Here is a 27,200-nt window from a genome sequence, read left to right as displayed (position 1 = left end):
CCAGGGTGACGGCAAATTTAACACAACCAGGCCACAGGGGAGCCAAAGCACAGCAGGGCCAGAACACCCAAGGAATCAAAGAAAACAACATATTTAGAACACATATCCAGAAATGGCCAAGCACGTAGGAAGGTAAAAATAAGCAATGGAGGCTAATGAAAAACCAAAAAGCAGTGACTAATTCAGGAACTAAAGGAGGAGACAATTTTACACAGGTGCCTAAATTTTAAGTAAGGTATTCAAGGACTAGAGAAGCACAGAATCAGGGAGGAGAAGCATAGGTGGCAAGGTTAGAGAGATAAGAGAGGCTGAGGTATTGTGAGAAATGGGCATTTTCTCGAAGTGGGACAGAAGCTATTACAGGGTTTTCTGCAGAGGAGTGAGGTGCTCTAACAACCTAGTGGCAGGAAGGGACAGGAAACAGGGTATTGTTACAATTAGAAGATAAAAGATGAGCCAGGCACCAGTGGCTCACGCTTGTCATCCTAGCTACTCAGGAGGCTGAGATTTGAAGACCGAGGTTCAAGGCCAGCCTGGGCAATGAAGTCCATGAGACTCGTATCTTCAATAAATTACCAAAAAAAAAAAAAGAAGATGAAAGACGATGCTCATGACCCCTGAATGGATGGTAGTAGCTGGGTCATGGTGCTAGCCTTAAAGGCAGCAAGAGGAAACAGGATCCTAGGTATACATCAAAGGTCTAACCCAAATATGCCTCAACATATTGGAATGAGGGAATAAAAGAAAGTGAAGAATCAAAAGTGGTGGAAACATGTGCAGGTCTTAGCCTCCTGAATAACTAGGATTACAGGTGGGGGCCGCCAGTGTCCGTTCACATCTCTTTTTGGCTTCGCCCTGAAGCTGTCACACTAGCCAGGCTTCTGCTAGGCTTCGGTTAGGCTCCAAATTAGCCCTGTATGGCCTAGGGTGAGAAGCAGCAGGATGGGGCTGTTTTTCAACCTCCCAGAAAGAACCAAGTCACCACGCTGGAGATGAAGAAAGCCCAATATACTCGCCACCAACGGAGACATAACTTGTGAGCATGTTTGCAAAACCTTTTGTAGAAGACATGGAATAAAAGAGTTTAGCAGAGGGACATTTTGTGTCGAGCACTGTTTGCAGGATACTCACCGCAGTGAAGCCAGGCACTGGGGGCTCCTACCTGTCATCCTAGCTACTCAGGAGGCTGAGAGCTGAGGATCACAGCTCCAAGTCAGCCCGGGCACGAAAGATATTGAGACTCTTATCTCCAATTAACCACTAGAAAACCGGAAGTGGGGCTGTGGCTCAAGGAGTAGGGTAGCAGCCTTGAGTTGAAGAGCTTAGGGACAGTGCCCAGGACAAGAGTTCAAGCCCCACGACTGACAAAAAAAAAAAAGCTACAAGTGAAGGTTTGTGTCAAGTGGCAGGGTATCAGCTTTGAGCAAAAACAAACACAAAAACAAAACTATGTGAGAGAGAGCGCACAGACCCTGAATTCAAGCCCCAGTATAGGCATACACACACACACACACACACACACACAGAGTGGAGACCAGAAGCCAGGCCTCCTGGCTCATGGTTTTATGGTCCCTCCACCATAAAAAAGAATGGTGGCTGCCAACCCCAGTGGGGAAAGGTGGGGGCAGGGCAGGCAGGACAGGAGCCATTCCTGGGAAGGAAGTCTATCCTTCTAAATTAAGGGCATTTTTTTTTCCTGAATAAAAACACACCTGTTGTGAAAATCCACTGTACCAAAAAGATACTTGATCCAGCAACCATGATGACCCCTGGCTGAAAATACTCCATTTCCCTTAGTCACCCTGCTCTGGTCAGGGCAAGCATGTGGGATAAAGTAACAGAAAGACATAAGCAGATGGCTGGAGAGGAAAACTTCAGGAAGGAAGGCAGTGGAGACAAGGCCCTGAGCAAAGCTTCGGGGTTTGTCCTATCCTTGGGAAGCTACCACCCTGGGGTGGAGAGCAGGAGTAGCCCTGAGCAAGAGTACTGGGACTATGGTTAATCCTCTGCAGCCTAGAGTACCTGCAGGGCCAGCTGGGGCTCCACCACGCATGCCCAGTAGCCACAAAACTGCGCTCCTAAACGATTAAAATGAATTCAAGGGTGAAGAGGGGTGTGGTTGGAGAGGAGAGGCAAATGTGATCCAGAATCATAAACCTGCTCAAAAATGTCTTCCAGCCTCCTTGGGAAGGTACCAACAGAAGACGAGAAGGCAAATGAAGAGGGAGTACTGCTAGCTACACAGGAGGCTGAGATCTGAGGATCTAGATTTAAGCTAGTCCTGTGAGAAAAGTCCAGGAGACTTTTTTTTTGTCAGTCTTGGGACTTGAACTCTGGGCCTGGGGGCTGTCCCAGAGCTCTTCAGCCCAAGGCTACCACCCTACCCCAGGAGCTACAACCCCACTTCCCATTTTCTGGAGATTAATTGGAGATAAGAGTCTCAGGTTCCTTGAACTGCGATCCTCAGATCTCAGCCTCCTGAGTAGCTAGGATTACAGGCATGAGCCACGAGGCCGGGCCAAGAAACTTTTATTTACAATTAACCAGCCAAGAAAAAAAAAAAAAAAAAAAAGCAGGGCTAGAAGGGTGGCTGTAGAGGTAAAGTAGGAACCGAACAACCCAGCAAAGGAAGGGAGGGAGGAGGGGAGGGTGGGAACAATGAAACCCACTGAAACTCAGAGAGAGCAACAAAGAGAGCACTGGTGGTTCACACCTGTAACCCTAACTACACAGGAGACTGTGATGGGAGGATTCTAGATTTTACAGTTCAAAGCCAGCCCAGACAGACAAATCTAAGCAACTTTTAGCTCCAATTATCCAGCACAAAGCCAGAAATGGAGATGTGGCTCAAGTGGTAGAGCACCAGCTTTGAGTGGGGAAAAAGCCAAGCAACCTGAGTTGAAGGCCCAGTACCAATAAGAAAAGGAAAAAAAAAATACCCAGGAGGGTTCAAGGGAAAGAGGCAGAGGGTATGGTGGGAGAAGCAGCTCCAGCCGCCAGCTGGGCTGCCATGACTAGGGGTGTGGTCTCTAGTGCCCTGAGAAGGAATTTCGTATCCCAAGGACAACAAACCCATCTGAGGGGGGTCAGGACACAGTCACCATAGCCAGACTTGCATGTGGAGACTCCACTCTCAACCCAGCACAGAGCATGAGCTACCAAACGTCACAAGCAAGGACTGAGAACCAATTTGAAGATGGTGGTTCTAACCCAAGTGAAAGGTGATGGGACCCAGCTAAGGTTCTAAACAATGAGAATGCAGAACGCTGGGGTCCAGAGACACACATGTCTGAAAAGCTCCTGAAAATCTGAAACAGAAAGAATGGATTAAAGCAAAGCTCATGAGGGAGGAAAGCCCTTGTACATGAGAATGTGTGCACTTTCACACATGAGAGTGACTAAGGGACATTGAGTATTTTCAGCCAGGGGTCATCATGGTTGCCAGATCAAGGATCTTTTTGGTGTAATGGATTTTCACAGCAGGTGTGCTTTTATTCAGGAAAAAGAATGCCCTTAATTTAGAAGGATGGACTTCCTTCCCAGGAATGGCTCCTGTCCTGCCTGCCCTGCCCCCACCTTTCCCCACTGGGGTTGGCAGCCACCATTTTTTATGGTGGAAGGACCATAAAACCATGAGCCAGCAGGCCTGGCTTCTGGTCTCCACTCTGTGTGTGTGTGTGTGTGTGTGTGTGTGTGTGTGTGTGTGTATGCCTATACTGGGGCTTGAATTCAGGATCTTGTGAGCACTCTCTTTATATGTTTTGTTTTGTCCATCGTGGACCTGGTCACTGTCCCTGAGCTCTTCAGCTCAAGAGTATTGCCCTATCTCTTAACTCACAGTTCCACTTCCAGGTTTCTGGTGGTTAATTGGAGATTGAGAGTCTCATGGACTTTCAAGCCTTGACTGGCTTTGAACTGTGATCCTCAGATCTCAACCTTCTGAGTAGCTAAGAGTACAGGCATGAGCCACCACTTCTGGCTCTCATGGGGTTTTTTTGTGTTTCTTTTTGCTCAAAGTTGATACCCTGCCACTTGAGTCACCCCTCCACTGTGGCTTTTGCTGGTGCATTGGAGATCAGAGTCTCCGGACTTCCCAGTTGAGGCTGCCTTTGAACCACCATCCTCAGATCTCAGCCTCCTGAGTAGCTAGGATTACAGGTGTGAGAAAGCAGCACCTGGCTATGCCTATATCTTTAAGCTTCATCCCCTCCATGTTTTCCTCCTATAGAAGAATGCTTTTCTTCTTGGAAGATCTTTGCTGAAGTTTTCAGGAGTGAGTTTCCTGATATCTAACATTATTTCACATGATTTGCAACAAAAGACAAGAAAAGAACTGTGTGTGAAGATAGAACACGAATCGGCAGGAAGTTAATAAAAAGATGACAGGATATAGATGTTCCTTTTGATTTTTCTGTAAGTTTAATTTTTTCCAAAAATTAAACCTCAGGGGGAAAAAATAGCCTTGATAGTTCAGACACTGGATGGAAAAGGCATCTCAAATGGGTGAGAATGAGGCTTCAAAACACTCCCAGGGGAGCACGTGGCCACTGTGGGGGCGGGCCAGTGCCCAGCGGTGGCTGTGCCTGCACTGCTATTAGCTGGGGCGGTAAACCTGGGGAAAGATAAACTACTCAGTTCAGACATCCACAGACCTCCCCCAAACACACACAAGTCCACATAGGGCCTGACATACTGACCCTGATGACACAGCACACAGCTCAAAGGAACAACAGAGGAAGGAAAAGAATGACAGAACACAGAAAGCAACAGCCACTGCATCTCAGTAAGCCTGGTGCCAGGTGGATGGCACAGACTCCAGGGCAGAGGGGGGAAAATGTACAAGTGCTCCTGAGGTGTCACTCAAGATGAGAATGCTAAAGGCTGTGTGATTCACACGGAAATTTACTAGAACTCTGCCTTTTTTCCCTACCTACCAGGCTGGAAATAACTAGAGCAGCTGGAGCGGGGTGGGGACGGGAGGAGGCAGGGGGAGGAGGAGGAGAGAGGAGAGCTAAGATCCACAGAACACCATGACTTCTCTGGCACTGCCCTGCCTACCACATGCTCGGACCCTTCTCCCCCAGCGGACTACAAGAGAACATAGAGGCTGTGACTAGTTCTCTGATTTCTAGAAAGGAGGTAGGCCTTAGGAGTTTTCAAAGGACCAAGTGGGCTACTTGGTGTCCAAGCGAGTACAAACACCAAGAGATCAAACTTACTCTTGCAAATCCAACCCAAACTTTCATTTACTTATTTAGGTATTCAATCTATTTACACTATTGGCTTGTGCCAATACTGAAGCTTGAATGCAGGCCCTGGATCTCTTGGGCTTGGCCGTGTTTTTCTTTTTTTTTTCTCAAGGCACTCTGCCACTTCAGACGTTCCTGCCCAGGTTGGCTTTTTTAAACTACGATCCTCAGATCTCAGCCTGGTGAGTAGCTAGAATTACAGGTGTGAGCCACCAACACCTGCCAAATGCAAACTTTGAAGACACAAGGAGAGACATAAGCTCAAGCATACTTGCCAGCCATCAAAGCTGGTTGCAGGCATAGTGAAGCTGGGAAGGGAAAAGTAGGAATTGAGTTGGCCAGGTGGAAAGCCCTGCGACAAGTTGTCACCAGCTGGAGAATCCAAAATCAGAGTTGATGAGTCTCAGCGGCAAAGAATAGGGTATTCTCCCATGCCACTCTCCGCAGGCTAACCCCTACCACTGCCCCCGAGGAAACTGAGCCTCTCCTCATCCCACACATTTGGGAAACTCATTGGCTTTAAACTGTTCCCCAGACACCTGCCCTGGGTAAGTTCCCACAATGTGCTAGATCATCTCCAGAAAGTGCTGAGAGGCTTTCACTTGCCTTAAAAAATACATCAGCTGTCAGAAAACAAAACAAAACCCAGCCTGGCTTTTGTGAAACGTTTACATCAGGGAGAAACACATGAGCCCATTTGGTCAGATTTAACACGCTTTAACAAAATCCAGGTGAAAGGCTCTATCTGGAAAAACAGAAGAATCTTACGAGCAGCTCCCAAGAAACAGTTCTCCCAGAAAAGAGGGGGAAAACGATGGGAAGCCTTCTGTGGAATTGGATTTCCTGAGTGGGGAACTGTCTATGTAATCCCAACTTTGTGCGTGCGTGCGTGTGTGTGTGCACGTACGTGCGTGCGTGCGTGCGTGCGTGTGTGTGTGTGTGTGTGTGTGTGTGTGTGTGTGTGTGTGTATGTGAGCGCATGCGCGCACACTGGTACTAAGGCTTGAAATCAGGGCTCGTGTGCTATCACTTAACGTTTTTGCTCAAGGCTGGAGCTCTTCCACTTGAGCCACAGCTCTACTTTCTGAGTTGTTGGGAGTTTACTGGAGATAAAAGTCTCATGGACATTTCTGCTTGGGCGGGTTTTGAACCTTAATCTTCAGATCTCAGCCTCCTGAGTAGGTAGAATTACAGGCATGTGCCACCCACAATCTGCTATAATCCAATTTAAATGACAGTTTCCAAATGTCTGACCTGGTAAGGCCCGCCTGCATTTCTCCCATGCTTTGGAAAGCCCATTTTTGTGTGAGATAATCAAGCTTAAAACGCAGTCATGTATAATCCCTATTGTCCCCACCCAAAGACCATACACGAGGATCACCTTTAAATAGGTCTAGTGTGTACCATTCGCAAGGTAAGACACAAGGGACACCAGCCCTAAGGTATAAGACAGCTCGTTCCCTGTGCTGTCAGTGTCTGCTGTGATTTCATATGTGGAGAGCAGGGCTGCATCTGCAGCACAGGAGATTTCCATTCAGCATGTGTGAGTACTCGGTCTCACACACACTGGCTTTTTATAGAGCCCTTGTGTGCCCACATTGGCTTTAGGGCTGAAATCCTAAGCTGCAGTATGTGTCTCTGCTAATAATAGGGCTCATCTCCCCCAGGCCTACAAGCAAGCCAAGAGCTAGCATGGGAATGAGTCCAAATCAAGGTGCAGCACCGCAGCCTGATCAAACAGATCCACTGACTCAGCTGCTCTGCTCTCTGCAGGCCCAGCCCTGGTCCCCAGCCCCCCCTGCCCCCCCCACCACTCCATATTGGCTCCTTAAAGGGGTTTTTGTTTTGTTTTGTTTTTTAAGAACATCATGGCTAAAACCAGATTTAATTATAAAATGACTCTTGGGTATCAAGAAGCTAATGGCTGGAGTTTTATTTATTGAGTTAGTGATTTGCTGGTCCTAGGGCTTGAATTCAAGGCCTGGGTTCTGTCCTTGGGTCTCTCTGTGCTCAAGGCTAACACTATCCCATAGCACCACTCCGGCTTTTTATGTTTATGTGGTACTGAGGAATCGAACCCACGGGTTTCATGCATGCTAAGCAAGCACTCTCCCACTAAACCATATTTTCAGCCCCATAGAATTGCAAGACATTTCTATTAAAATCTTACCATCAACAGAAATTAAACCACTGCCCCTTGGTGTGAGCCTCCATCAAAAAGGTCAGCCAACTAGCTGGGGTAACTTAATGGCAGAGTGCTTGCCTAGCATTCATAAGAGCCTGGGTTCTAGCCCCAGCACTGAAGCAAAAAGAAAAGAAAACGACCACTTCAAAATCTCAGGCCACTTTTTTTCCACAAGGGGAGACTTTCTGTTCACAGTCCTTGCACATGGACTCTGTGGGTGACACGGGAGAGACAGTTTTCAACTTCCCAGGCAAATGGTTTAAATACACAAAGAATTAACTGTGTGATTTAAGTAGATCTTCATTTGAACATGTGCAAAGTGTTTGCTTCACAGAACCCTTACCTCCCAAACAAAATTCTCAAATTCCAAGCAACATTTGACATATATACAGGTGGGTCAACAGTTCCTCTGAAATTCCTTTTTTAGTTTTTCCCCAGTTATGAGGCTTGAACTCTGGGCCTTGGTGATGACCCTGAGCTTTTCAGCTCAAGGTTACTACCCTATCCCTGGAGCTACATCGTTAAGAATCTCACGAACTTTAGTGTCCAGGCTGACTTTAAACTGCGATCCTCAGATCTCAACCTCCTGAGTAGCTAGGATTACAGGTATGAGCCACTGAGATAGGCTTGGGATTACTTTTTATAAATATCTGCAGTAAATCCTTTCCTTCTCTCCTCCCACTCCCCTGCCCCCTGGCAAAAGGACAGAAAAAAAAAAATTATGTGACTAAAGAACTCACAGCATAATCAAGGCACTGGTGTCTCACACCTGTAATCTTAGCTAAGCTGGGGCTGAAATCTAAAGATTGTGATTCAAAGCTAACCCAGGTAAGAAAGTCTATGAGACCTTTATCTCCAATTTTTTTAAAGCTAAAAATAGAGCTATAGGTGATATGGTAGAGCACTAGCCCTGAAAGAAAAAGTGAAGAGATAGTACCCAAGCTCTAAATTCAAGGCCCAGTACAGGCGTAAGAAAGAAATAAAATGAGAAAGGGAAGGAGGGAGGGAGGAAAAGGAAGAAAAAAGAAAGAAATCCTCAACCCAATGGGTCTGTCTACTGTGTTACCATCCAGAGAGCCTGTATCTAAACACTACTGGGACCACTGGAAAGGACAGAAGCGCTTTGGGACCTAGCAAGAGCTTCTCCACTGCAGGTCATCCTCTACCCAGGACCTGGGTGTGATTCAACTGTGTCTTCCCCAGTCTTGGCTCTTCCTTGTTTCGCTGCTGAGGAAGCAGTCTCTGTTTCCTGCCTGTGGCCCAGAGGGAAGGAGGAGAGGAACCTACAATAGTGTGAGGAAGGAGAAAACACTGAGTATTTTGATTTAAAACAAAAATATTACTTAGCACCAATGTCTCTCTTGGGGAGTTTTTCCTTTTCCTTCAAGCCCTTGGCTGTGACAGGGCTGTCGGCTCAGTACACAGCTGGTGTAGGGCACCAGAGGCCCGTCCCAGGATCCAGGGTTAGCTCACACCCCAGGCACTCTTCTTCCAGAAGAAGGGTCATCCTCAGGCAGCTCTTCTTGAGGGGGTAGGGGGAGGTCGTCCTGGCCCAGGGAACCTGGCAGCCTCACAGTCTGCCAGGCTTTCACTCAAAGCGACGCAGGTGATTGTAGAGCGACTGGACGTAGGTGAAGACACACATAGGGTCTGGCTTGCGGCCCATCACCATCATGTCCTCCACTTCAATGAGGCGTTCGCAGTTGGCCAGATTCCTGAAACACAGAAGCAGCCATCACAACTCAGGGTACCATGCCACAGAACCCAGCATGGAGCTGGAAGTGTTTGGCATACACCAACAAGGAGTTCAAATGGCCCCACGAAAACCTGGAGAGGAGCCAGGAGTGTGGCCTAGTGGTAGAGTGCTTGCCTAGCATGCATGAAGACCCAGGTTCAATTCCTCGGTACCACATACATAGAAAAGCCAGAAGTGGTGCTGAGGCTCAAGTGGTAGAGCTCTAGCCTTGAGAAAGTCCAAGGACAGTGCTCAGGCTCTGAGTTCAGTCCCCAGGACTGGCAAAAATAAGAAAAAGAAAACCTGGAGAGACACTATCTGTGCAGTGTGCTTACACCTGCAATCCGAGCCACTCAGGAGGCTGAGATCTGAGTTGGAAGCCACCTGAGGCAGGAAAATCCCTGAGCCTCTAATCTCCAATTAACCACCAAAAAGCCGGAAGTAGAGCTATGGCTAAAGTACAGTTCTTTTTTTTTTTTTAATTTTTTTTTTATTGTAATTAGTAAAAGGGTTACATGATATTTGCCAGATAGAAGGTGCATTAATTCACATACATTGATACCCTTTCACATGTCTTGGTACCCATTTCCCTCCCCCCACCCTCACCCCCCACTAAAGTACAGTTCTAGCCTTGAACCAAAAAAAAAAAAAAAAAAACCCCAGGGACAGTTCCCTGAGCTAAAACCCCAGGACTGGTCGGTCTCTCTCTCTCTCTCTCTCTCTCTCTCTCTCTCTCTCTCTCTCTCACACACATACACACACACACACACACAATTTAAATGCATGAGAATATGTATTGTAATATCAGTATTATATGGAAAATGAGCATGAACTATTAAAATAAATATAAATAGAGGTCGGGAGTTTGGCCTAGTGGTAGAATGCTTGCCTAGCATGCACGAAGACCTGGGTTCAATTCCTCGGAACCACATACATAGAAAAAAGCCAGAAGTGGTGCTGAGGCTCAAGTGGTAGAGCTCTAGCCTTGAAAAAGACCAAGGACAGTGCTCAGGCCCTGAGCTCAAGCCCAGGACTGGCAAAAAAAAATGCTGGGCCAAAAGCATAGTCTAGTGGTAATGTGCTTGCCTAGCATGCACAAAGCCCTGGGTTCAATTCCCTGGAACCACATACACTGAAAAAGCCAGAAGTGGTGCTGTAGTTCAGGTGGTAGAGCGTTAGCCTTGAGCAAAAAGTGTCCAAGGACAGTGCCTGGGCCCTGAGTTCAAGCCCTAGGACTGGCAAAAAAAAAGAAAAAGAAAAAAGCTGGAAATGGTGTTATGGCTCAAATGATAGAGCTCTAACCTTGAAAAAGCCCAAGGATAGCACTCAGGCCCTGAGTTTAAGCCCCAAGACCGACAAAAAAAATAAAAAATAAAATAAAATAAAAATATATATATATATAAAGAAAATATAGGCCGGGAGTTTGGCCTAATGGTTAAAGTGCTTGCCTAGCATGCATGAAGACCTGGGTTCGATTCCTCGGTACCACATACATAGAAAAAAGCCAGAAGTGGTGCTGAGGCTCAAGTGGTAGAGCTCTAGCCTTGAGAAAGTCCAAGGCCAGTGTTCAGGCCCTGAGCTCAAGCCCAGGACTGGCAAAAAAAGAAAAAAAGAAAATATAAATTTGCCTTCTGCAACAGTATTTTGTGTGTGTGTGGGGGGGGTGTCATGGGCTTGAACTCGGCCTGAGCGCTCTGTCCCTGAGCTCTTTAGCTCAAAGCTACCACCCTACCCCTAGGCCTGGGCACTGTCCCTGAGCTCTTCACCTCAAGGCTACCACTTTACCCTTGAGCCAAGCCTCAGTGTCCATTTTCTAGAGGTTAATTGGAGATAAGAGTCTCAGGTCCTTTTGTGCTGGCTTTGAACCTTGATCCTCAGATCTCAGCCTCCTAAATAGCTAGGATTACAGGCCTGAGCCACCGCTCCTGGCTACAACAGTATTTTTAAACACTTTTTTGGGGGAGGGGCAGTCTTGGGGTTTGAACTCAGGGCCTGGGCTCTGTCCCTGAGCCTCTCTGTACTAAAGGCTAGTACTCTACCACTTGAGTCACAGTCCTACTTCTGGCTTCAAACTTGGGTTGAAAATAAGGGGGAAAAATACTGCACTTGTACCAAACAGATACATTCAGTTTTCTTCCCTTTATTCCCCAAATCCAGTAGGATATTTATTCGGCACTTATATTATATTAGACATTATAAATAACCTAAGGGCCTGGCACAGAGATGACACCTGCATCCAGGCACTGTGGAGGCAGAGGCTGGAGGATAGTGAGTTCAAGGCTAACCTAGGCTACATGTGTCTAAATAAAACAAAACAAAATTAAAATGAGGGCGCTAGGGAACTTAGCTCAAACAGTAGAATACTTGCACAGAATACTTGTTCAATCCCCAGTACCACCAAAACTTAACTAAATAAATTTTGAAACTACGCGCGCGCGCACACACACACATACACACACACACACACACACACACAATCAATCCTGCAGCTTGTATTCAGGGACTGGGCACTGTCTCTGAGCTTTTTTGCGCAAGGCTCGTGCTTTAACCACTTGAGTCACAGCTCCACTTCTGCCTTTTGGGGGTTAATTGGAAATAAGGGTCTCAGGGACTTTCCTGCCCAGGCTGACTTCAAATTGTGATCTTCAGCTCTCAGCCTCCTGAGTAGCTAGGATGACAGGCGTGAGCCACTGGCGCCCAGCCACAATATGTTCTTACATGCCTGGTTCCCCAGTAAGCCTAGCAAGAGGGGAGCCCCACAAGCCACCTCAGGCCCACCCTAAAGCTGGCAGCAAGTTCAGCATGCGCCACACTGTCCACTCTTCCAGAACATGGCACAGGGTAGCTCCCCAGGCCGTGTGCCCCAGAGACAAAGAGTGTAACATTACACCCCCCCTCCCCCAGGCCCTGCTCTGTAGTGTTGGGCAGGTGCCAGGCCTTCTATCAGAAACCAAATGTCAACGCGAAATGGAGACACTTGTCCCGGATCCAGTCCCCCACTCCTGCTCCCCCAAGGCTGGAGCAGGCAGCTGTGTAAGGGAACAAAGAGGCTCCAAGGGTAAGAGTGCACTTGGCCCACGAGCAAGCATCCTCTCTCCCTGGCACCTGCCAGATCAAGGCTCGGTGTCAGGGAAGTCTGGCCTGCACCAGGGCAGGCATGCAAGCTGTACCTTCTAGAACCATCCCTTGCCATGGGTAGCCTGTCACTCAGCTCACAGAGAGAGTGCCTTTTCCTCTCCCTTCCTGCCTGGACGTCATGGCTAACTGTACCCCAGCTTTGGAAGAGAACTCAAACATTACCGTCCATACCGCCTGATCAGAAGCCAGCCTTCTGTCAAGGGAAAGGGTTCTAAAAGGCCCTTCAAGGACCTCGCTGGCCCCTCTGAAGAAGTCAGTGACCAAGAGAAAAGCTACTCTTTAGGTTGCTTAAACTATCTTTGCCTCTTTGCACTTTCTGCCTATGGATCCTATAGTGTTCTTGATCAATTTTTTTTCTCTTCCAGGTGGATGCTGGTGGCTCACATCTAGAGTCTTAGCTACTTAGGAGGCTGAGACCTGACAATGAGAGGTTTGAAACCACCCAGTGGAGTCCATGAGACTCTTCACTTCAATTCATCAGCAAAACGCTTGAAGTAGAGGTGTGGCTCAAGTGATAGAATGCCAGCAGCAAAAGCCAAGCAGGCCTTTTCTGAATAAGGCCTAAGTGCAAGCCCCAGTACCAGCATGCATGCATGCATGCATACATGCACACACACACACACACACACACACACACACACACACACACACACACGCACACGCACACGCACGCGCGCGCACAAGAAAGAACAAAATACACAAATACACGGGACTCAGAGGCCATGGTGACACTATTCCTAGAGCCTACAGCCACAGGCTGGACAGAACTCAAATAGGATCCAAGAGAAGTGATAGCCACCCTTGTGTGTGTGTGTGTGTGTGTGTGTGTGTGTGTGTGTGTGTATACTGGGTCTTGAACTCAGGGCCCTACGTGTCCTTTTTTTCATTCAAGGCTGGCACTCTACCACTTAAGACAAACCTCCACTTTTGGCTTTTTGTTAATTAATAGGCATTGAAGGTCACAGACTTTTCTGCCCAGGCTGACTTCAAACTTCGATCCTCAGCTCAGTCTCCTGAGTAACTACGATTACAGGCATGAGCTATCAGCTCTCCGTATTGACTTTCACCAAAACAGTAGAGGTCTCCTTGCTATATACATTTTTAAAAAAATAAAATAAAACTGTCTTTGTACAAATGATCCAAGCTTGTGTTTAAATAACTCAAACTACATGAAAAGGAAAAAAAAAAGCACTTCCATGCCAGCATACAGCTAGAACCAGGGGTAACCACAGCCTCCTGTCATGAACTTTCAGGTCTCCCTAGGTCTTGTCATCTTTGGTTGCCTGCGATAGCCTGTAAGAGACACAAAGGAGGGGTAGGAGAGTGTTATTTTTATTTTTTTTAAAGCCTGCTCTAAATGTGGTCCAGGATGCCAGAGCTCGGACTGCTGCCTCCCATCTGGTTTTAGACAGAGACACATGGACACTACAAATAGCCTTCAAGCTCCTTCTGCTGAGGGTAACCGGAGAGCGGGCCACATTCCATACAGGGCAAGCGGGAAGCCTCGGGCCGCACGTCCTGTGCTCTGGCTCTGCTTAGAGATGGGGAAAAAAAGATAAACAAGGGTCAGGCTGCCGCCCCACTCAGCCCCTTCCATAAAAGGGATGGGTCCAGCCTCGTTCCAAGCACCGAACACCTGTCAGGCAGGGGAAGCTCATGCGGCTGTCAGCACCACATCACTCACACAGATTAGGCCACAAGGAATCTCTGAGCCCAGAAATCAAATGGGGATGTGGGCAGCGCACACACGCACACACACACACACACACACACACACACACACACACAACTTTCACCCCAAATGAATCTTTGTGCCTCCAAAGGCCCTTGCTCACAGACCATTCTAGAAAGAGTTCCAGATGCATGGTTTGGGAACCAGGGATGTAAGAATATATTGTGGCTGGGAGCCAGTGGCTCACGCTTGTAACCCTAAGCTACTCAGGAGGCCTGAGATCTGAGGATCGGGGTTCAAAGCCAGCCTGGACAGGAAAGTCTGTGAGACTATTATCTCCAGAAAACCAGAGACGGTGCTGTGGCTCAAAGTGGTAGAGCACTAGTCTTGAGCAGGAGAGCTCAGGGACAGTGCCCAGGTTCTGAGTTCAAGCCCCACAACAGATAAAATAAAACCCCCCTGCCTTTCTTGGTTCTCCCTTCAGCCTGCAGAGCGCTTGTTGAGGAGTTCAACAGTCCGGTGTGATTGCCCAGATGTTGCTGGCAAACCTCAAATACTACTAGCCAATGTCCTCAAGCAGGTGTTCCTGAGCTTTCTTAAACCCTTTTCTATCCTGTCTCTGAAACTAAGAGATTCAAGAGGCTGTTTTCCCCAAGAGGCCCCCGGGGAGCCCCCCACCCCCACCCCAAGCCTGCTCCCTCCTCCTGAGCAGTAATCTCATAGATGACTCATCAGGAGAGGCACATCCCAAGCTCTGAACAAGCTCCCCACACAGGCGTGCCTCAGACACCCCTCCCCACCCACCCGAGTCAGCAAAAAAAAAAGCCAGAACATATTGTGGAGACCCCCTTTGAGCCTGCCTCCCTCCCACTGGGAGCAGGCTCAGGCCACAGGGAGGCCATGTAAGGATTTCACCCTGTTGTTGGCTCTGGAGAGGAGGAGGCAAAGCCTGGATCAGGCCCCGCCTCCCCCCAGGTTGGAAATCAAAGAAACAACTGCTTAAGAACCTGCTGGCTTCTGAGAACTCAAACCCCTTGCTGGGAAAGCACAGTCCAGAATCGCTCTTGGTTCTAGCTGTCCAGAAGCTCTGTGCTCCTTGCAAACCGGGGGCCTGGAGCTGCCCCCCCCACCCCGCCCTGCAATCCCTGCCATAACCCAGCTGGATCCAGGGCTAAGGGTGACCAAAGTGGCCAAGAAGCTGAGTTGGCAGTGACTCAAGCTTCACCCTCCCCAGCTGGGATGGGTCTTGGGGAGCCTATGTGGGAGCCCCGACCCTCTACATTCTAACAGTCTCGCTTTGGACGATGGCCATTCCTGACTTTTGAGCAGCTGTGCCTCCTCCTGTGGGCCACCCTCTCCCCACATCTCCCTGCGACACTTGGCAAGATTCCGCCACTGTCTGGCTCATTGCGTAACACTCTCATCCAAAGCTGTTTCTGCTATCAAGATGACAACTTAGCCCAAGCTGCCAAGAAAGAGAAGGCTTATAAAGTATACAAGGAGGTCGATGACCCCAAAGGGACTGAGTCTGAATGCATCATTGGAGACAACAAAACAGCAGCCCCAGATGCTAAAACCCCAGGCCAAGAGCCTACAGGGAGAGGGTTGATTCTGTCCCCACAGCCAGTGCTGATGCTCCAGAAAACGTCCCTTTGGCTCCAGATGAGCTTCCAGTAACAAGCACAGATCAGGAGCCAAGCTGGCTCGATTCCTTCTCTGGCCCAACTCAGGGGCCTTGGTGAAGGAGGAGACTGGGGCCAAGCAGTTGGGCCAGCAATGGAATAAAGTGGGTAGGCAAGGCCGAGGGGGTGGTGAGTCCTAGGTAAATTCAGCACCAGGCCTTGATCTGTGCAAGGAGGAAACAGACCAGAAGGCCCCATACAGGGCAGAGCTGTGCTCCCGGGCTGGGAGGTTTCAGGGCCTGTTCTACTCACTCAGCCATGGTAAAGGCCAGCTCAAAATTCTTCTGACGCTGTGTGGGGCTCAGGGAGTTGTAGTCGAAGGCGTCGGGGAAGAACGAGTGCACGAGGGCGCAGAAGGCCATCCCATCACTCCAGCTGGAGGAGAAGTTTTGCAGGTCCACATGCTGCAAGCAGGAGAAAAGTCAGTGGGATTCCAGAGCCCCTGCCCCTCTCGTCCAATTCAACCCCACAGGCAGGCAGATTCTCCCAGCTCCTCCTCAAAATCCGCCATCCAACTCCACTCAGCAACCAGACCTCACCCCCTAAGATGAGTCTGCATGGAGATCCCAGATCCCAATTCTGAGTGTTCTGTGTGTGTGTGTGTGTGTGTGTGTGTGTGTGTGTGTGTGTGTGTGTGTGTGTGTGTTCACATGCATGTGCAAGTACTGGGGCTTGAAATCAGGGCCTCAAACTCTTACTTGGCTTTTTCCACTCAAGGCTCGTACTCTACCACACAAGCCACACCTCCACTTCAGGCTTTTCCACTGGTTAATCAGAGATTAAGAGTCTCAGGGATTTGTCTGCCCAGGGTGGCTTTGAATTGTGCTCCTCATGTTATAGCTGCCTGAGTAGCTAGGATTATAGGCGTCAGCCACCAGTGAGTACCCAGTTAATTCTGAGAATTTCTTTCTTTCTTTTTTTGCCAGACCTGGGGCTTGAACTCAGGGCCTGAACACTTGGGCTTTCTCAAGGCTAGAGCTCTACCACTTGAGCACTGCACCACTCCCAGCTTTTTCTATGTATGTGGTACTGAGGAATTGAACCCCGGGTCTTCGTGCATGCTAAGCAAGCACTCTACCACTAGGCCAAACTCCCAGACCCCAATTCTGAGAATGTCTAAGGACATGTGACAGGTGACTAGAGACCTGTGCTAGACGGACACTAGCTCTCTGGTTCCTGCCCCTCCCTCCAGCCTCCAGCCCTTGCCCAGTCAGGTGGCTGGCAAGGAAGGGGCAGGGCCTGGTCTGCTTGGGCCACGACTCACCTGGTAGCCCAGAGTCTTGCTGCGACACCACTCGAGCAGGATCTGCTTGATGCTGCTGGCGCTGGCCACGCCGAAGCTCTGTGACCGCTTCAACTTGGCCCGCGTCTCCCCTTTGCCCCTGAGGAGAAAGGGCAGGCATGCTGCTATACCTCTAGTCTGCTTGCCAGGGAAACACTGGATTAGGTTGGAACATGGCGCTGCATACCAGCCATACAGCTCCTCACAGGGGGTCTGGCAGGACCATCAGCCCCTTCCAGCTGCCCAGCACCCCACATCTGTCACGTAGCAGGAAGTAGGAGAGAGGACTTGAGCTGGATGGTCCCCTCTCCTCTGCCTAGACCCCCCCCTCACTTCCATCCCATACTACTTCTGAAGTGGGGTCTCTTCCTGGTGACACTTTCCTAGCCCAAGAATACTTTTTTTTTTTTTTTTTCCAGTCCTGGGAACTGAACTCAGGGTCTGAGCACTGTCCTTGGACTTTCTCAAGGCTACAGCTCTACCACTTGAACTTTTCTATGTATGTGATACCAAGAAATCGAACCTGAGTCTTTGTGCATGCTAGGCAAGCACTCTACCGCTAGGCCAAACTCCCAGCCCCTCAAGGATACTTCTTAACATCCAACGTCAAGTTGCTGGGTCAGTGGGGACTTCTTGGGTCTGACTCCCTCATTAAAGCCAAGTAGGGACTGGTTGTTAGCCATCATTGTCTTACAAGCCTGATGCATAGCCTCAATGGCAGGCAACCATACCAGGCACTCACAACGAGACTCTAGCTCCATATCTAGGCCAACCCAGCTTCAGCCAGACACTCCAGCACTCTGCTAGGCTCCCTGATCTTGCCTAGAAAACAAAGGAGCAACAAGCCCCAAGGAATTCAGGCATAGCAGTTACTTGAGACCACTGGGGATGCAGGAAACCTTCGGGCCTCTGTATGGAGGCGGGCGGAGGGGGGTTCTCACTAGGCCTAGCCTGGCTTCTGGCCACACAGCCTTCTCTTCCCAACCACTGAAGCTCTCTAACCTGTACAACAGTCTCGTGGCATTGAGATCTGATCTTAGGGACCAGCAGGGATGTTTGCTTTGCGATACCACCAGACCCCGCCCGCCCAGGTCCCCCAAGACCTAGGTGTCCAAGTCCATACTTGTTAGCTGTGTCGTGCTCCCATTTTTCAAACAGTGTCTTCCGGGCCTGCGCTCCGGAAGTGCGGGGCAGCGTCTGAGACCTCACCAGCTCCCGGCGACGCTCCCCTTGGCGAGGAGTCTGAGTTATGGCTGGCGGCTGCGGGGATGGGGGTGACTGGGGTGGTGTCACCAACAGAGGGCTGGGGACAGGAGAGAAGCACCAATTCAGACACCCGGACACAGACACTACTATCCCTAGCTCCTGTGCGGGAGTTGAAGAGCCAGCACTGAGCCTGAGCGAGGCAGACATTCTGCACCGTGACACAGAGAGCAGAGCAGCCAGCAGGCAAAGCCCACCTGCTGCAGGCCCCAACTTGCTTGGCAGGTTTTCTGAACAGAGCTGCTCTCTGCAGCCTGCCCGGCTGGCTGGCCCAAGTAAGAGGAAGAGTGCCCGCCCTCCCACTCTAAGCACAAGCAACCCCTGGTGGGTATCAATGCCTGGAGAGGAGAAGGGAAACCCTCTCCACCGACCACCAGCACTGAGCCCCCCTCCCCCACCACCATAAGACCCCCCCTTTGTCCTCCACCTAGAACAATCATCCAAGAAGCCACAATTCTCCTTTTATTATTAATGGGGAAAAAAAACAAAAGCTAAGCTTGCCACCCACCACCCATTCCTGGTGAGCCTAGCAGTTCACCCACAATCCTGAAGAAGACCTGCATCACACAGAGCCCCCTCCCCCTCCCCCCACCCCCACCCCCGGCCTCTCCAGGCACGGCTCAGCCCGTGGCAGGAAGCTTGGAGGAAGAGCAAGAGGAAGGTGCCTCTGCCTGCGTGTCTCCTGTGGAAGCTGAACCTTGCCAGACACACCTGCGACCTTTCACTGACTTGGTCCACAGAGAAATGAAACTGACTCTCACCTGTCCTTGTGCTTGCCGGCTGCCACTGCCCCATACCCAGAGCTTGACAATGACCTTGTGAACGAGGAACTCTTCTCTGTGGGACGAAGGCAGATCAGAAAGATCACATTTGGCTTCTCACACAGGGCTGGCTTCAGCCTCCTTTCCTCTGACCGGGCCTGACCTCATCTACCCAGCCTCCCTCTGCGGACCAGCAAGAAGCTGGGCGAAGCTGGCCCTGCCCTGGCAAAGTCAAAGAGAAGCGGGAATGGGGACATAGAGCCGTGCCATCAACACTGTAACTGTCCTTCTTCCACACTGCCCACAGAGCCCAGGGCTTCCTGTGCTTTGTGGCCAGCAAAACACTGCCTCAAACCACAGGACTCGAGCCATATCAGCCCTGGGGGGTGCCGCAGGGCCGGAAGTCCCAATTCACGACGTGTCTGGAAAGTGCAGGTCCCTTTTGACAAGACAGATGGATGGCAGAATCTCCTGCCGACCCCAGCCTGCTCGTACCAATGGGACTGGGGGTCCACAGGGAAGTGGCCTCGCTGGGACTAGGGCTGAAACCTAGGGTGGCAGCGGATGTGGGTGACAGAGCTGCAGCAGATGTCTCTCCAGAGAACTTCTCTGAGATGCGGGTGACAGCCGTGACGGGCTGGTGAGGCAGCCGCAAGGAGAGGCTCAGAGGACGAGGCCTGGGGGACTCTGAGGTCTGCGCAGCCTCTGGGAGTCCTTCACCTGGGCCTGGAACAGACATGGGACCCAAGAGGCAAGGTCAGTGGTGGAGGCCGCAGAGCCCTCGGAACCTCTAGAAGGCTTCACATCTCCTGAGCCTCCTCCTCCCACCTCCCCAAGGTACCCAGAGGCCTCCTTTGGCCCCTACCTGTAGCTGGCTGGTGTCCGTTTTCCATGATGCAGGAATTTGAGGCTCGCCTTGTCTCTGGCTCATTGACTTCTTCATGTTCCACACTCTGCAGAGACACCAGCACCACTGAGACCTTATTCTGGGGCCCACCGCAAAACCATTTCCTAAAGCTCCTCTTGGTTCTGGCTGGACACACACACACACACACACACAGCTCCAGGAAGGGTAGTGCCAGCCAAAGTCAGGAGCAAACTGGAATGGAACCCATTCTGGTGGTCCGCCAGTCAGATGGACAAACACCTCTACTGAGTTCATCCCAGAGCCCAATAAAGCAGAAGACAGAGGTGGCGCTGCAGGGTTGTGACTGAAGCAGTGAGTTAGGTAACTCCATTCCTCACTGCAGGCTGAGCCAGACAACAGGGCAGGAAAGCCTGGCCCCTGCTCCTCTCCGTCAGCATGGCTGCCTACCCAGGAGTAGACCTTTGCCCTGGATACTAGATTCTTCCAGGGTACAGGGCCTGGTCACATTCTTGCCACCCCTCTATCCTGCCAGGGGTGAGGCCAGCAGGAAGCAAGCAGAGAGAACAAAGACTAAAGCAGGGGGTGGGATTCTGGCCGAAGAGCCAGCCCACGGTGTGACAGTGTCCCCTCTGAGTCTGCGAACCACAGAAAGGGAGGAAAGCGCTATTTGAATATCTACTAAACTTATCAGGCCCATCTCTCAGATAGAACCTGAGGTTCAGAGGAGACTTGCTCTTGCCAGGGTTGCCCAGGGAAAACAGCTAGGATAATGGCCAGAGGACATGCCTTCCTCTCCCTGGATTCTGCCCCCTCCCAACAAGGCAGTGTGACCAGAGGAGCCAGAAGAAGATCCTAACCAGACTTTGGTAACAGCCCAAGGTGTGTGGCTTGAAGGGTTGGCTATGCCTCTTCTCCAGACATCTTTAAAATATTTTCCTGGTCTCCTAGCTTCCCGGACAACGTGTATTTAGACACACACTTCAGATGCCAGCCAGAGTTGTGTGCAAGGAGGAGAGCAAGTGGCAAGTCAACTCCACAGGCCCTGGTGGAGATGTGAGGAGGAGACACGGTACATGGATGTGGAAGGGTCAAGGGCAAGGATGCAAGAGCTCTGGGGGAAAAGGAACCTGGATAAAAGGGTGAACAAACAGAAGGATGCTGAGGCTTGGTGAGGCTTGGGGATATTCCTTTTAGATGAGATGGGTGTAGGATTGAGGTGGTAGCTGGCTATGTGAATGTGAGTATAAAAGGAAAGCTGGTGCAAACAGTCCCAGCTCGCACAGACCCGTAAGCCTGGGTCAGGAGGTCAGGGAAAGGCTGCCACATCAGGAAGCAGCAACCAACAAGATAGGGAGAAATCCAGCAAGAGAGGACAAGGCCAGGGAGGGAAGAAACAGGAACGTCAACATGTCCAAAGGTGGTCTGAGGTCAGGGACAAGGCGGTCAAGATGGGCTGGGACACATGTCCATTGTGTTTAGCTAAGGAGAGGTCTCTGGCAATGGCTGTAGAAACAGAACCAGAGGCATGCTGGAGAGACACAGGGGGAGGAGCCAGCAGGCTGGACTGCAGACATTTCTCCAGCTGCCCACATCCTGGCCATGGGAGGACAGCCAAGAAAGGGGTCTCAGGGGTTTCTCCACTGAAAGCCCACTGCGCCAGACTGGAGAGGAGGGCTCAGCCGCAGGGTGGGGCTCTGGGGAGGTGACAGAAGACAGGACCCAGGCAGGGCCTCAACTTCAGGAGAGTGGACAAGAGGAGGCAAGCCCACCCAATCTCAAGACCACAGGACCCTTGCATAAAGGAGTGGGGCAGGCAACCCTAGAAGTCTGAAGCCCAGTGAGTAACTGGAAGAAAACCAGTCAGTTCAGCCAGAAGCCCAGCTCCCAGTGTCACCTGCACCTCTCTTCTCTGGGGTCTCCACGTCCCCTCACCCATCCCACTCTGGTCCAACGGGTTTCACAGGTCCAGGCGGCCTCAGAGGTACATGTTGATGTCGAAATCATTTTTTTCCCAGGAATGTAGGTGTCAGTGAGGGGTCCCCCCATGCCTGTCACTGCATGTTGAAGGCCCCGCCTCCCCCATGATGCAGAGGGGCAGACGGGAATGAAGTCCTACCCCTCCATAGCATCTGGATTACTGCTAAGGGGTCTCAGGTGAGGCAGGAAAAAGTCAACCTCCCTGAGGAGACTTGTGAATATTTTTGTGGGTTCCGGAAGCGTGTCCTGGGACTTTTGTCCATGTGTGTGCTCAACGCTTGACACAGCTTTAAAGGTCTCAATCCAAGCTTCTCCCCAAAGCATCCAACTCCCTTATCACACTGCCTCTGGGAAAGGCAGGCAGATAAGCTGAGTCTGGTTTCTCTCATGGTCAGGCCTCTGACACTGAGCTCCTGGCAGTGGCTCCTGAGGGATTGTACCGCCTGGCCGGGGGGACCAAGTGGCTCCAGCTTAGCTGAGGATAACATTTCCAGGGAACAATTCTGGGCCAGGCTCTTAGTCCTGAGGCTGGGCCTGACCTCAGGCATCAGACCTCCACTCCTTGCTGGGGCTCGAAGGCCCTCTCTTCCCTCCTCTGGGCCAGATAACAGCAACAGTAGTTTCATTAACCAGGTCACTCGGGCACAAACTACTCAGTCCGTTCAGTACATGAGGTGCAGGAGGGGTAGGCCAATCTCCCTTGAAATTAAGTCCTGGCTAACAGGAGATGCCCCTGAAGAATCTGTCTACTCCAGGGACTCAGGCCTCCTGCTGGGACGCTTCCCCAATCATTCCCCTCCCTCTGCTATCCTCCAGCTCCCCTAAGCATCCTCTGTACCAGCCAGTCCCATGCTGACCCCCGCTATAGCAAGTTCAAGGTCTGTGCACTCAGAAGTACAGCGATCAGGGCACATTTATACGCTGAGGTCTACCCAGCTCCAGGGTAGGCAGAACACCAGCTTCTATGAGGCCAACCACAAACCACCAGCTTGTGGGCACCCCATGAGGCTCTCATACCCAGATCCATGCCACAGCAACCAGTATCCAAACACCGGCTTTGTTCCTGTCCATCACCCACAAGCCAGTTTGGCCAAAAAGCCCTGATTCCTGGCTTGTGACGAATCCTGATCACAGGCCGTTTGCTGGTCACAGCTGGGAAGCTGGAGCGTGCCCAGGGCTCACGGGGCCTCCTTCACCAGAAGAAGCCAGCTCGGAGCATGTGCTGGTGCTCCTGTGATGGTAAGCTGACCAGGGCTCTGGGGCTGAGTCCCTGGGAGCTGCCCCAGGCCCAGGGAGCCAGGGCTTGAGGTGGCACAGCCTCTGGTCCATCCCTTACTCATAACATTTGGCTCTGTTTGTCTCTTAACACTTCTGGGGCCTTCCTGAAATACTCAACCTACCCATACTGGGCCTCTATCCTTGGTCCCAACAGGTCCCAAATCTCTTCTAGAAGTTTTCTGCTCTGGATTGTGTGTGTGTGTGTGTGTGTGTGTGTGTGTGTGTGTGTGTGTTAGTCCTAGGGTTTGAACTCAAGGCCTGGGCTCTATCCCCGAGCCTCTCTGTGCTTAAGGCTAGCAACTCTCTTGAGCCAAAGTGTCACTTCCAGCTTTTTCTCTGTGTGTGGTACTGAGGAATCGAGCCCAGGGCTTCATGCATGTTAGGCAAGCACTCCACCACTAAGCCACATTCCCAGCCCCCTCTCTGGGTTTCTTAATGGGCCCTCTGGAATCTCTTCAGCCCTGGAAGTTCTTTGGCCTGGTTTTTGTTTCTTTGAACTCTTCTGCCTCTTCCCAGGGCTCTCTCTCTGCAATTACGCCCAAGGCCACACCTTGTCTATGACCTGGGCTGACAGCTGTGCTCAACTCCTCACCTCTAGCTTTCACCACGCTCTGGACCTCCCCCCCTCCCCAAGACCCATGAGTCTACCTGCCTGGGACAACTTCACCTAGATGGCTCACGGTCCCATGAAGATGGGCCTAACCTGGCCAGACTGCAATCCAATGGTTCCCCAGGGCAAGGCTCTTTTCTTTGCCTCCATTCTCAAGGCCAAAGTCCCTGCCAGCTGATTCCTCCTCTAAATCCCCTATCCAAACGGCACCATCAAATACCCAGCTCTAGCTCAGACCCATCTTTCCTCCTTGGTCCCTCACAGCTAAGTAGCTCACCTCCATTCCCTCTCTGCCCGTCAGTCCTCCCTGAGCACAGCACCTTGACCCTTCCCTCAGCTCTAACCAAGAGTGATAATTTAGCCTGGATGAATAATGGCGAATTCCCACTGGGAGGAAAAAAGCCCCAACTGGAAAGGTGTGTGTGTGTGTGTGTGTGTGTGTGTGTGTGTGTGTGTACACAATTCTGAGATTATTTTTCTTAAGTGCTCAGACAGCTGTTTCCTTGTGCAAATAAGAAGCAAATGTGTGTTAAAATAAAACGTCAGAAACCAATGACATTGCTTAGTAAGCACTATGAGCTCACAGTGGTGATTTTACTCCAGGAGCATATAGACTGTCACACTCATGGGATACTCCTCAGTATGTTCTCCGGACACTTCAGATGGAGCCTGATATCTCAGGGGTTCTGCATCCAGGTCAAAGCAGCCAGGCAGCCTTCATAATTCAGCCTCCACTCCCACGCCTGGAGGCTCCTCCCTGGCCAGATCTAATTTACAGCTATTCTGAGCTGCATGTGCTAACAGCAGCAAGCCCCAGGCCCCAGCACAAGCCCTCTTTGGTTATCCACTTGGAAGGGTCTGCCATGTTTGGAACCAACATCTGTCCAAAGTGTTAGCACTGCTCAGCCTGGAGCTCCGTGGGACCCTCGGTGGGCCACCCCAGAAACCAAGGGCAGTGAAGCACACAGCTGGTCAAGATGGACCATCCCCCTCCTAAGGGCTACAGCACACACCATGGAAGCATTCTAACCAGGCCCTGCCACCCTGAGGGAGGCTCAGACTGGTCCACACCAGCCTCTGGCCAGCCACTGACCCCAGAAATCTAGACACTGGTTAAGGCCAGTTCCTCTCTCTCCCTTCACGGTAAAGGATTTGCTCCCACCCTGGAATGTCAGTTCCTAAATGCAGCTGCTCAGCACCCTCTACCAGACTGCACCCCTTAACCCACCCACCCCCATTCCCACACAGGGGCTTGAGTTCTCAATCCGGGTTAATCTATAACCTGAGTGGTCAGGCCTGGGTGAAGCAAGGAGGCCTGTGCGTGGAGATGGAGGGGCTGGACTGGGATGGGAGGGGGTGGAAGGGGTGCTGACCCATTCCAACATGTGGATGAGGCCCCAGGCAGGGCAGAATTCAGTACTCAGCCTTCGAGCTCTTACGATGTTAGACGGGGTCGGGGGAGGGGAGGGAAAAAATGTTCTGCTCAGCACACAGGACCCGGCTCCTAAGAAAGGAGAGGAGGGGGCGCCAGACAGGTGCAAAGAAGGGAAGGACGGGACTACACAGTTGCTTCTGCGGCCTTATCGGACACTGCAGTAATGGGACCCCCATTTCCGAATCCCAGCAACAGGCAGAGGCACCAATCGGGGCCCGGAGGACCGCAGCGAGCGCACACCGGCGGGGCGCCCAGGCACTGGGCACGCGCACCGGCATTCGCCCCCAGACTCACCGGACTACGGCCAGACAGCGAGAAGGTGGCGTGGCTGGCGAAGCGAGCGGTGCCCAGACGAGGCGCGCGATCCGGAGCCCCGGCCGCGGGCGGGGGGCTGGAGGTGCAGGGCGCCGGGGACATCCCGGTCGCCAGGCCCAGCGCCTCCACCTGGCGCGTCAAGCGCTCGAGCTGCGCCTGCAGCCGCTGGTTGTCCCGCTGCAGCTCGGCCACGGTGCGCGCCAAGGGGGCGGCCAGGCGCAGCGCCTCGGCCACGCGCCGCTCCACGCCGCGCTGCAGCCCCTGCATGTCCTCGTGCAGCGCGCGCACCGCGCCCTCCAGGGCCGCCTCGTAGCGGCCCAGCGCCTCGCGCACGCCGCGCGCCTCCTCCGCATCCGGGGTCGGCTCCATGGCGGAGCGGGGCGCGCCAAGCGGGAAAGCCGGCCGCGGGACCGACGGAATCCGAGCTCCGCCGCTCAGTGCGGCGCGGGGCCCTCGGCGTCGGGCTTAGCCCCGGGGGCGGGGCGGGGCGAGCCCGCGAGTCCGGGGACTGGGCGCAGAGAGGGGGCGGGGCCGGGGGCGGGGCCTCGGGGCGGAGCCGAGCCGGACCCCGGACTCACCCAGCCCGCCTGCAGCCGTCCCGCCCCACCCGTCTCTGAGACCCGAGTGGGACGTGCGAGGCCGAGGAAGCCGAGGTGGAACTCGCCCCCTCCCTCCTCTCCAAGGGTGCTGAGCCTCCCGAGACCCGCCGGTGGGGGCGGAGGCTGTGCGCGCTCACCGGGAGAAGGCTCCGGCCGGCCGGCGGACCTGCACTCCAGGACCACAGCCGAGGGCCGAGCACGGGGCCGGGCACGGGGCCTGTTGGACTGGGCATGTGCACGGTTCAGATCCCCTGGAGCGCAGCCGCAGCGGCATCGGGGTCTCACATACACACACTCCCCTCCCCAGCGAGACCTTCGCCTGGGATTTCTTGCACCTGTTAAAAGACCCCAGAGAGGAGACAGATGGTGAAGTCCCTGGCCAGTCTCTGCAACTATGGGCCTTCCTTCCCCCTTCGTCCTGCTCTGCAGCGAGGGGTGAGGGGGACGAGGGAGTAGAACGAGACAGAACCAGTACCTGTGTCGGGGCTTGAACTCAGAGGCTCCGGCTCCTGCATGCAGACAGTGCTCTACCGTGTGAGCCACATCTCCACTTCTGGCTTTTTGCTAGCTAATTGGACATCAGAGTCTCATGGATTTTTCTGCTGTGGCTGGATTCCAAACTGGATCCCCAGATCTCAACCACCCAAGTAGGTAGGACTGGTGTCCAGCGGCCACAGGATAGTTACACACTCTTCTCAATAAGGGATCCAGCTCACTCATCATGGGACCTCACTGTGGGCACTGGTGGCTCACACCTGTCATCCTAGCTACTCTGGAGGCTGAGATCTGAGGATCATGGTTCAAAGCCAGCCTTGGCAGGAAAGTCCATGAGACTTTTCATCTCCAGGTAACCACCAGAAAACCAGAAGTGGCTCTGTGGCTCAAAGTGGTGCAGCCCTAGTCTTGAATGATAAAGCTCAAGGACAGCCTGTAGGCCCTGAGCTCAAACCCACAACTTACCAAAAATCAATCAATAAATAGAGGCTGAGGGTGGCTGTGAGGAAAGGGCGTGTTTAAGGAAGAATGTCCAGATACTGCCAAGCACACTTTGGACACACGACCTACCCTCCCCATGGCACTAATGTCTACCCACCGGTGGCGACCCCATTCTTTATTCCCTTTAATGCTTTGTCATTTTTTTAACCAGTCCT

General features: G+C 51.9%; 1 protein-coding gene across 1 annotated transcript; it reads right to left on the bottom strand.

Moving 5' to 3' along the window:
• Nucleotides 1-7,561: 7,561 nt before the first annotated feature.
• Smtnl2 (smoothelin like 2) lies at nucleotides 7,562-25,844 on the bottom strand. Its single transcript, XM_090349343.1, has 8 exons — nucleotides 25,430-25,844; nucleotides 19,827-19,920; nucleotides 19,463-19,693; nucleotides 18,968-19,043; nucleotides 18,067-18,246; nucleotides 16,926-17,043; nucleotides 15,914-16,065; nucleotides 7,562-9,149 (listed from the first exon to the last, which is right to left on the bottom strand). Exons 1-8 carry the CDS (start codon nucleotides 25,817-25,819, stop codon nucleotides 9,023-9,025), a joined length of 1,368 nt encoding a protein of 455 aa, XP_090205469.1. The 5' UTR covers nucleotides 25,820-25,844; the 3' UTR covers nucleotides 7,562-9,022.
• Nucleotides 25,845-27,200: the final 1,356 nt, after the last annotated feature.

This window comes from Megascapheus bottae, chromosome 17 (assembly GCF_031878675.1).
Source record: "Megascapheus bottae isolate mThoBot1 chromosome 17, mThoBot2.hap1, whole genome shotgun sequence".
In the NCBI taxonomy this organism is placed as follows: domain Eukaryota; kingdom Metazoa; phylum Chordata; class Mammalia; order Rodentia; family Geomyidae; genus Megascapheus; species Megascapheus bottae.
Note: the sequence above shows the minus strand (reverse complement) of the source record. Positions and strands in the feature narration are given on the sequence as shown.

Coding starts and splice junctions, on each gene's coding strand:
- Smtnl2 (XM_090349343.1), bottom strand. CDS start 25,819: ATGGAGCCGACCCCGGATGCGGAGGAGGCGCGCGGCGTGCGCGAGGCG. Junction 17,044..18,066: donor GAGCACGACACAGCTAACAA/GTATGGACTTGG, acceptor CTTTCTCCTCAG/GGGCAAAGGGGAGACGCGGG. Junction 9,150..15,913: donor CTGGCCTTTACCATGGCTGA/GTGAGTAGAACA, acceptor TCTGTGTTTCAG/GAATCTGGCCAACTGCGAAC.